This window comes from Thunnus thynnus, chromosome 17, assembly GCF_963924715.1.
Source record: "Thunnus thynnus chromosome 17, fThuThy2.1, whole genome shotgun sequence".
In the NCBI taxonomy this organism is placed as follows: Eukaryota; Metazoa; Chordata; class Actinopteri; order Scombriformes; family Scombridae; genus Thunnus; species Thunnus thynnus.
In genome coordinates, this window is record NC_089533.1 from 30,083,773 (window position 1) to 30,094,220 (window position 10,448).

At 39.4% G+C, this 10,448-nt stretch overlaps 1 protein-coding gene across 2 annotated transcripts; it reads right to left on the bottom strand.

Moving 5' to 3' along the window:
• Positions 1 to 3,509: 3,509 nt before the first annotated feature.
• On the bottom strand, positions 3,510 to 10,393 carry rcn3 (reticulocalbin 3, EF-hand calcium binding domain). Of its 2 annotated transcripts, XR_010932171.1 has the most exons (9): positions 10,306 to 10,393; positions 9,135 to 9,358; positions 8,512 to 8,705; positions 7,850 to 8,022; positions 7,310 to 7,370; positions 7,123 to 7,214; positions 5,874 to 5,981; positions 4,037 to 4,273; positions 3,510 to 3,996 (listed from the first exon to the last, which is right to left on the bottom strand). XR_010932171.1 is itself a non-coding variant. In XM_067616469.1 (8 exons), the coding sequence occupies exons 2-8, from the start codon at positions 9,350 to 9,352 to the stop codon at positions 4,166 to 4,168; spliced, it is 954 nt and encodes a 317-aa protein (XP_067472570.1). In that variant the 5' UTR covers positions 9,353 to 9,358; positions 10,306 to 10,393; the 3' UTR covers positions 3,510 to 4,165. The 2 variants fall into 2 exon arrangements, 1 of the variants encoding a protein (XP_067472570.1); XM_067616469.1 differs by having other exon boundaries at positions 3,510 to 4,273.
• Positions 10,394 to 10,448: the final 55 nt, after the last annotated feature.

A 10,448-nucleotide genomic window follows, 5' to 3' on the forward strand; every position in this document is an offset into this window, starting at 1 on the left:
GGCTTCGCTAGACAAGACTTCGACCTGTGCTCACCTGAACACTACTACCAGATCCGCGAGAGACCGCTGTTTGCCACCCAGTGCTCTCACTGTGCCTGCAGAAGGAAGAAAGGATAACTTCTATGCCCCACTGTCTACCAACTGAGTCGACCACCCTGAGTTTCTTCGCTGCCCCACCAAGAAACCAGCTGTCATCAGCCTCGAGGAAATAAGGACGGCACCGCCAGTACCATGCATCGGAGGACCCATGCTGGATTTTACTGATGGACTGAAACACACCGGTTTGCTTCCAAGAGCGACAAAAGTAAGAGGTTGTCTGGGCAGAGATTGTATTAGATCTGTGTTTTATATAAGCTTAGTGCTTGTATTTTCGTTGTGTTTAATGGACTGCCGAGACCTTTTTCTGCTACACTCTGAGGAGCATTTGAAGTTGCTACCTGTTTAGTTTGTGTTCACCATGCTAGACTGTTTTGTGTTGTCCCACTCCGGACTGCTGTGTTTGTGCCACTGTGAGTGAAAAGTAGGTTGCTTTGTCAGTTCACAACCAGACAATGGCGCACAGAATACTTTCTGTTTGCACACTCTCTCACAGTTGCAGGACAGAGAGTCAGCTATTCCTCCTCCTCCCCCTCTCTTTTTGCTAACACACACACACACACACACACCTACATAATTACACACGTTTTCTGCACATCTGACAGTCAGATAGTGTGGGACACAGCACCACTCTGCCCCTCATTATCCATGATCAGACACGTGTGTGCAGAGATGCACGACCACCGGTTGGCGCCCACTTGCTGCGACATCCGTTGGTTGGTTCTTGCGTGACGTGACTTCCTCCAAAAATCACGCCATCTTGAATCTCGTGCAACGTCATATCGCCAGATCACGTCCGCTGTCATAAGGTCACGTGATGTCAGCTGGCCAAATCAGGTCGACTATCTTGTCTCACACACACACACACACACACACACACATACATTACATACACACACACACACACACACACACACACATACACTTTTGCTTGCATGTTTGACTGTACAGTTGCTGTTTTTAATGTGTGTTGTGTGTTTGATGAGTATTACTTGGTAGTATTGTGTTTTGTTCATTGGACATTTTGTTGACTTTGTTAATTTTGTGAAGATGAATAAATACTGTTATAGCTTTGAAGAGAAGTCTTTTGTCATTATTGTGCATGATTATTGTGATAAGTGGCTGACTGAGAGAGTCAGAGCTTGGATTCTGAACCTTCCTGTTCACTTGGTGGTGCTGATATTCCAGATATCTGCTCTTCTGTGAATGAATTGTTTAAGAGACTATTTTATGTTTGGTTATTGGTCCCAGTTTCTGGGTGGTGCCTCAGATTATTAATTAATATGAATAAATTTATTGATTTCATAATTCATAATTATATCTGATAATATTGATTATCACTAATAACCAAACACAATCCTACCAAATCCAACAGCTATCTTAATAAAATAGCCTACCTCATTCAAAGTATAAGGCCTTTGTTTTTGTTTTGTTTTTTAAGTAAAACTCATTTGAAAAAGTGGAATTACAATAACCTTAATGAGAGATATCTTGATTAACTTTCCCATCACCCAGTCAACAACAGTTTCTGCAGTGTTAAAATAGTAATTATTCAGCTTGTTCAGTTCAGCAGAATCTCCCATCATCTCTGTGGTGCATTAAAGCTGTAGTAGTATCCCCTCTGTCTATTAGCATACATGCAGTGATCACTTTACTGCCCTTCCCGATCACACACCATTGTGAGCAGGTCTTTCCTTCATGTCAGACACAGAAACAAGATTTTGGAGTAGAATGGTTGTAGAAAACACTCTCCCACACAAACTTGTGTACTAGACTTTTTTTTATGAGACAATACTTGTTAGTTTCTCACCAGCCTGAGGCTCACCTGTACCTCTTCATTTTGTTTCTGCGCTCCTCTGATGTGGATATGTTTGTTACAATGGAAAGTTAGCTATTAAACCTAGTTTATGGATTACTGATGTGAGTAAAATTACATTTTTCACACAAATCTGTTGTAATATTCAGGTGGGGCTTATCTGACCATAACTTTCAATATGATATACCCAGAGTTTCCCTCTTTGAGCAATACGAAGCAGGGTCTTACCAAATTTGTAACATGCAAGCTAAGACTTGCAACATGAGAATTTCCTCTTTAATTTTGACATGTTTAACTAATCGAAAGAAACACTAACCTTTGTACCTTTGGAGAAAAACCTTTGGACATGGAGACAAATTGCTGACAGAAAGCTTGCAATGGTACCTGGAGAAGTGGAGCTTCAAGTTGCATCATGGGAAGTGTAGGATACAGTGATTTTGGAGCTTGATACATACTGGGGATTTGCAAGTCCCATAACTTTCAAATAATAGTAAGGGTCATACTAAATGAAACCTGCAGGTTTCGTTTAGTATTCCTGAAAATAAACTTGTGTTACTTTTTTTTTTTTGAATTTATGGCTTAGCTTAATTGCCCCATAAATTCCTGACATCTTTATATTTTGTTCAGTGCCCTTGCAGTTAGGGCCAAAATGACCCGACCTTGGCACACCCCTATGATGAAGCCTGTTAATTGAATTTTAAACCAGAAATCAATTTTGCATGAAGAAACAACCTCTCACATACTCATCAAGTAATAAATGAGTAAATCTAATTTTAGGAAGTTCGAGCACCAAGGATTTCTCTGCTGAGCATAACAATATGCAAACATAATCTTTACAGATGTTTTACAGTCCTTTAGGGAGCAGAATTGGCATCCCCTCTTTTTGTCTGCCCCATTTGCAGCCTGTTAGATCAGGACTAGACAGAAGTTCCCTGATCACCATGGCCAAATTAACCATGATGATCTACCATGGTGAACTAAATTAATCTGTTTTTGGTAAATGTGATTTTTTTTCCCTTTTTTTGACTGGATGCAGGTGGTTCATAAGGTTGAACTGAAAATTTCCTGTGCTTCGGTTGAGGAATCACACACAACTTCATCACAGACAACTTGCTGGCAATTCAAGTAGCCCCACCTTTTCTGTTCGTGTCAGGATACTACTACCTTACTAAGGTCTGGGTGCTAATGTTAATCACAAGAAGGATATTTTCCAATATCAATATCATTTTATGGACAAAATTACATATAAAATAATCACACTGATGTTCAAAGCAATAAAGACTGCATTGCATAAGACCAAACTTTCCATATGTGTAAGACAAAAGCTTTAATAATAAGCAATTTTGTTAGATTTAAATTACAACTGCAAATGTTAGTAATGAATTACTGCCCAGCCCTACTACTTTCTGAAAGCAATGTCTTATTGATGTCAGGAAATTTTAACAGAAATCTGCCATACCCCAGCAAAACACCTCCTATACCTGTTGAGAGCTACGTTCTTAACCATAATTATAACCATTTAGTATATTACAGTGACTGTGACTAAAGGGACTGAAGTTTGAATAGCCTAGTGGTTAGTGCAAAATAAAAAGTACACTTGTAGAAAAACCAATAAGACTTTATTTAATAGCCAAACACAAAACAGTCAGTAAACAGCCCTTTTGTCTCCAACTCAGCTCTTTCCCTTCTTCCAATTGAGCATTTCATAACTGTTGGCCTCTGGGTGAATTTCACAATTGTTCACATGGCCTCTGTCACACGCCACCATATCTGTCTCTGATTAAAACTCTGTATACTCAATGTTTGCTAATATTATTTATACATGAACAATTTATCCCAATGTGCTGAGAACACTTTCTAACATCTAGGCCCATAGAATGTACCTGTGCATGTTGGACAATATCCACAGATTTTAGTTTCTAATTTTCATATTTTGGAAATACACGGACAGCGATATGCTATCTATGAAGATATGCATCGCCATTACAAAATCAAAAAGACAGAACTGTGTGTGTAGGGTCAGTATAATCTGTATTCACATACACAGTATGTGACTGTATGCTGAATTTAAATGATTAGTTTATCTGTGTATATGCATGTCTGAACAAGGGTACATGATTATACCCTTGAGTACAGTATAAACCACAGAAAGTTCCACCCCAACCCAATCTACACACTTCACCCCCACCCGAAACCCACTGTAACTGTAATCAAACATAGTGAAATATAAACCCAAATGAGTTCCTCTTGGAATCAAAGTTCATCATGTCTCTTTGTTAAATCTTCCCCATAATTGGTTGCCTGGCTGCCCACAAACATGTTCCAGTTGGCCAGAATTTCCTTCTTGGTTATTTTCTCATCCTGTTGTTTGGTCACCAGATTCCATCCAACATTGGTTTGATTGAGAGAAGGAGAAGGAGAGGATACAAGGAGGTAATGAAAAACAGGAGTAAGAGAAAGCAGGACAGAGAAAGAAGCTTGTTAAATAATTAATCCACAATTACCCCACCATGTTGATTAATTAATAATACATTTTAGTTTCTAATTGCCATCACCTGTCTGTGCTGTCAGGTGACAGCACAGACAAGAGATGGCCTATCAGTCTGCCTTTAGCCTTAAGAACAATTCTGACCTACCTCACTAAATGTCACTCTACTTCTATTATTTACATTAAGTACATTGTTGTGCAGCAATATGTATAGTGTCCTTAATTACTGTTTTTTTTATTATTTATGTTTTTTCACTCATTGATCATTTGGTCTGTGATTAATATGACTTGGCTTCTGTAACGCAGCAATTTCGCTTTGGGATTAATAAAGCTGTCTGTCTTTCCGGTAAAAGTAGAGTAAGTCATGATTTTCAGCTACACTGAGTTGCCATTACAAATGACTACCGTCTGTAACTGCAGCACCTCTCTGAATAAAAATGAATAAAAGCTTTTTAGAGGCACTGCTAAGCTGTTGCATTGGACTGTAATGCAGTCTGACTAGGTGCACCTAATAAACTGGCAACTCATTGTAGACTTACATTACTGCTGACTATTAAAAGGATAAGTCATAGCGTACTTTGAAGGATAGGGTTTGTGTTATTTATTATTGTACCATTGTCAACAAATCCCATGAAAAGACCAAAGCCAACAATGTCAAAGTCAAGCACTATTTTCTGACTTCTGTACCCTGTCCCTGGCTCTCAGCTCCAAGCCCACTGGCTCCTGCTGAAAATGTAAATATGTTTGTGTTTATGGTAATGAAATACAGCGGTGTGACTCATTGATGTGTTTTTTATTATCTTTTTAAAAAATTATTTTGGGACAACAATGCTCTATGGTGCAGAGGAATAAGATACTGGGTCCTATTTAATTGTGCACGCACAACAACAAACACTACAAGGTAGGTCTTGGTCGCATGGACTATGCGGGCATCTCCAATAAGGATCAATTCATGTCAGTTTTCCTCTTTTCATGGAATTTGTTGACAAAAGGAAAAATATAGAATATAACCAGCCTTATTTAAGTTTACTTCACTACCTTCCAGGAAGCCAATCTCCTCCATACACATTTTTCACACTATGAAACTCATCTTGCAGGCACAGTGATCCACTACATTTATCAATTACATAATCAGGGCATGGTATTGTGATGAGTGACTGTTGAAAAGTCTCCTGCTGATGCATTTAAAGACACCTCAATATTCAACATTTCATCATCCATGTCATCTGGGTTTCATTTTCACACACAATAAATAAATCTATATATCTATATCTATATCTATCTATATCTATATCTATATATCTATATATATATATATATATATATATATATATATATATATATCGTGGCAAAATATATATGTAGTTTTCACAATGCTTTAAATGTCTTTCCAAAGTACAGTAAAATCCACCTAAACACTTCTAGTATCTTTGGAAAAATGGTCAATATGGCAAAGAGTAGTGGCAGGTCTACCTTGTCAGTGTCGGTCTCATGGATCAAGTGTTTGGCTTCATTGTCAGCATGGTCAACCTCTCCTGGCAAAATCCAGTGAGCTACCTCACCAGCATCCAGGTAGCCATCCTGCATAACACACAATTGCATTACAGAGGAAGTGACTGACTGTAAAAACATTCACACTGGTGTCACTCACACATCTGAAAAAACAATTCACTAAAAATTTGAAAGCAGTAGAATGGTGATGCTGTGAGCTAACCAAGAACCAAATGAAATTGATCTCCACCGACACATGAATGACATAATACAATAAACACATTCACATAAATGTAATAATCTACCAGAATCCAATTAAAGCCTGTCAATGTTCACTGGATGGTGTTTAGTAACACAAAGCCTCTGAAAACCATTGTATGATGTCTTCCTCTCTCTGGAGGAGCCCTGATCGAAAAACTCTGACCCTGATTATGTCATGGTGATGTCATCAGGGATATCCTAGCTTGGGCTTGGAGAGTACACATTTATAACAGAAAGCCTGCATTTCAAACTGTGGGTGTGAAGTTTGATGTATGTGGGAATCTACAAGGCATAAGATTCTAATGAAAGAAGCTATCCAGATGCATCATAGGAAGGATCCAGTGTTTTTGGAGCTTGACCCGGACTTGGGACTATAAGCTAGGATATCTTGACCATTCTTTTATTAAAATCAAGTGAGCATTGACACACATCTTCCGAAGTTCTTTTTAGTACAAGATTACATCTTTTTGTTGCTATCCCTTCACCATAGCTCAGTATGGAAACTCTGTGGAAACAAAGAGGGAATTCTGTTCTAATATGACTGATACCTATTTGACTGCTGACACCTCATGTTAGCTTTAAACTTTGGAATTTCATTTTGCATGGAGCAAAGACTGTGAAGAAGTATCTTAGGAAGAGATCTTTTAACTGTCAGTGTGAACAGCAAGAAAATACTGTTTAAATGTACATATGGGCAAATGAGTGTTGTTTTAAGACAGACTGGAAAAAGTGTGAACCTATTCTTTAATCTGTCCCCAAAATTCATGGAAGTTCAGTACTAAATAACTGGTGTGAAAAGTTCTCAGTTCATTGCATTTGTGTTTGTAAAAAGAGACCTTCTGTGCCTGGAACCCCACCAGGTAAATAATCACTAATTACATGTGCAAACTGTCTCTAACCTGGGACTGAAACAATCTCATGATACTGAGTTGAGAAAGTAACCACAAATGATTAAGCACTTAGCTTTTACCTTGTTGGCATCTCTGAAATCTGAGAAATGTTTCTTCTCTGTCTGGACCCAGTCAGGCTCACTCTCTCCATTCTCTGGTGTGTACATGTCACCTACGGAGAAGCAGGAGTACATACAGATGTAGGAGAGATTGCCACGATGTTGGGGGTGGGAGGAGTTGGTCAGAGAGAAAAAAGGAATCACCTACCAATGTATTCATCTAGGTTGACTTTGCCATCACCGTTCTTATCAATGTCCTCCACAGTTTCCTAAATGAGAAAATGATTTAGTCCTCATAGTGGTCCCCTCCTGCAGCTGTAGGAGTATTTAATTAGAATGCTTCTATTGGCTCTGACAATGCTGACATGCTGATCTTTAGCAGGTATAATGTTTACCATGTTCATCATCTTATTTTACAATATTAATATGTTAACTCTTGAACCCAAACTACATCTGAGGATAATGGAAATGTCAGTTTTGCAGGTATTTTGTCATAAACCAAGTCAAATGAAATTTTTGCCCTAATGATGGCCCTAAATGAAAAGCCAAAGGATCATGCTCTAGGGGCCATGAATGTGTGTACAAATTTGGTGCCAATTCATCCAATAGTTGCTGAGATATTTCGGTTGGGACCAAAGTGGGGAACCAACCAACCAACCAACCAATTGACTGACATTGCCATTCACAAAGCTTAATCATCATTGAAAATACTTATCAAAGCCCATCTTGGTTAGAGAGCACATCCTACCAGCACTACCACATCTTTCATGTAATCAAACTCTTCTGGGTGAAGGAAGGCGGTGAATTCTTCACGTGTGGCAATACCGTCGCCGTCTCGGTCAGCTGTCTTAAAGCGCCTTTCGTCCCGCATGAGCATGGACTTATAGGTGGCCTTGTCTTCAACATCATCAAACTCCTCATCTGAAATGAAAACTTCAACTTTGAGCAATACGGGCATTCTGGTGTTGCATATCAATAGTGTCTTCTGAGGCACTTCTGGGGCAGTTTAGTCATCTGTCTGCATCTGTGGTTTGAAAAAGTTCCTAAAAGCCTCTATTTTTTGGAGAAGTCATTCAAGTGCTCTCAGTGAAATTCTATGACAACTAAGCAAACTCCATCTGCTGATGAAGATCATGTGATATGAAAGCTCCAGAGAACCACTACTAAATAGAACTTGAGGTGACATTCTATTGCCATAAGTAGGTGTGACCAAATAACTCACTCTCACAACTCATTCTCAGCACTAAAATCAGTGCTCAAGTCGCAAAGAAAAGCAGGAGATAGAAAAGGAAAGGAGGAAGGGAGGAGGGAGGAAATAAAGAACTAAAGAGGAGGCAAAGGAGTAAAAAAAGAGAATAAAGAGTTAAACATGTTAGAATGGTGGTACATCTTTTACACACACAGAATTACCAAGATAGAAGCCGTAGGTGGTGTTTTTGTACTCCTCCCAGCCTATCTTTCCATCTTGGTTCTTGTCATAATCCTTCCAGTGTTTGTTCACATTCTCCTCGATGTACCTCCTCTGCCGGTGTTTGATCCAATAATGTAGCTCTGCATGGCTGATGTATCCATCCTTGTCGGTGTCAATGCGATCCACAATCTTCCTGTGGGTGGAGGGGTGGGGGTGGGGGGGTCAGGGTTATGGATACGGTTAAGAACGCCAGAACCCCAGACTGAAAAGCAGTGCTTCACTTGCTGTTGTATCCCTGACCACACCAGGAATCATTGATTATTTTGTTATTTAGTATGTGGAAGATATGGAGTATGATTTGAGTCATTCATATCACAACTGTGATTTGTTCTTGTAACTGACAAGCCAGCCAAATGTTTACATAAATAAAGAGGTTATAGACTGGTCTATTGCTGAGTTTTTTTGGCTGTGCAGCATTTTGATTCTTTGGCATTTCCCTGCTTTTGATCAAGACCCAACTGAATTATACTGCTGTGCTGAGGACTTCTGATTTTTCCATTACTCCAGAGGTTTTACAGGCAGCTATCTCAAAAAAAGTATGCTGAAGGTCAGTAGAACCTACGCCAATCTGTCTTTGCTCTCCTCAGGGGTCAGCTGGTCAAAGGTTTTGGCCTCCTCCTTGCCCAGGAAGGCTTCATGGTCATACTGGAAGCTGTGAGCATCATCGTGGGCATGGTCACTCAGATCAGCATGGTGATGGATGCGCTTCTCCTGAGCAGGGACAGCAAAGGCAACAGCAGCCAGAACACAGAGGGATGCTAGTGACTTCAGCAGCATCATAATTGACTGTTGAGGGGCAGGGTGGAGACAAAAAAAATCAGAGAGGAGGGGTTGGGGTGGGGCAAAGACAAAAATGGAGAGAAGAAAGGGGAGCATGGTGTGATGGCACAGAAACACAGAGAGACATAAAATATAAACTGTTTGGTAAAATAGAATAGAAAAGAAAATTTTCTTTTGCTCACCAAAACATAAAACCAGAATGAGAACATATAACACAAAAACAAGTGAGAAAAAACATTAAGACATAAACATATTAAACACAAACTAAAATACTGCTCTGTTTATTTTACAGAATGAAATTCTTGGAAGAGTCTAAAGCTTCAGAGTCTGCTGAGGAGATGAACTGTTCTTGATGCAAGTTAATTTCTTGAAAAATTAATTTCTTCAAACGTTTTGCACCAGTCCTGGAGAGCCTTTGTTCAGCACTGTTAGTTGGCTGTAGAAGACCAACTAACGGTTCTCTTTAATAGATAATTCATATAATAGCAGAGTAGTACAGCAGTAAGAACACATCCCTGATGAGTACCTGGACTTACAGTCAGACATCATTCCACTGACGGTGACTGTGGTGTGCAGAATACATTTTTTTTATCTACAGAAACAAGTCAACATAAAGCCCATTATTACTGAAAAGGGTGTGTCTTCATGGAGCTAAAGCTGAGCTAAAATCCACGGAGAATTTCTCTCATTTGAATTTAAATTGATAGCAATTCATAAAATGACACAAATAGTAGGCTGCTACAGGCATAAGAAAAGCATGTCGTGTCTCATTTTCCCCTCGCCCAACAACATGAACCCCATCATCACATACACTTTCAGAATTTCTCATGTTGCTCCAGGATGTTGTAAGTGCATCAACCGATCTCTGTGCACTGTGTAAAAGCGAAGCCACAAAGGCTTCAAGAAATTCTGTAACCCAGAGTTCTTCAAATGCAAAAAAAAAAAGAACTCACCACTTTCAGCAGCTTCTCGCAACACCTCTCTATGTAGTTTGCGGCCGCGTTGGCACTCTGTACCTTTAAATAACACTGTCATGGAGGCGGGCTCTGTTGTTCAGCTAACCAATCGCTATCGCCCTAAAGGCGACTCTAACCAA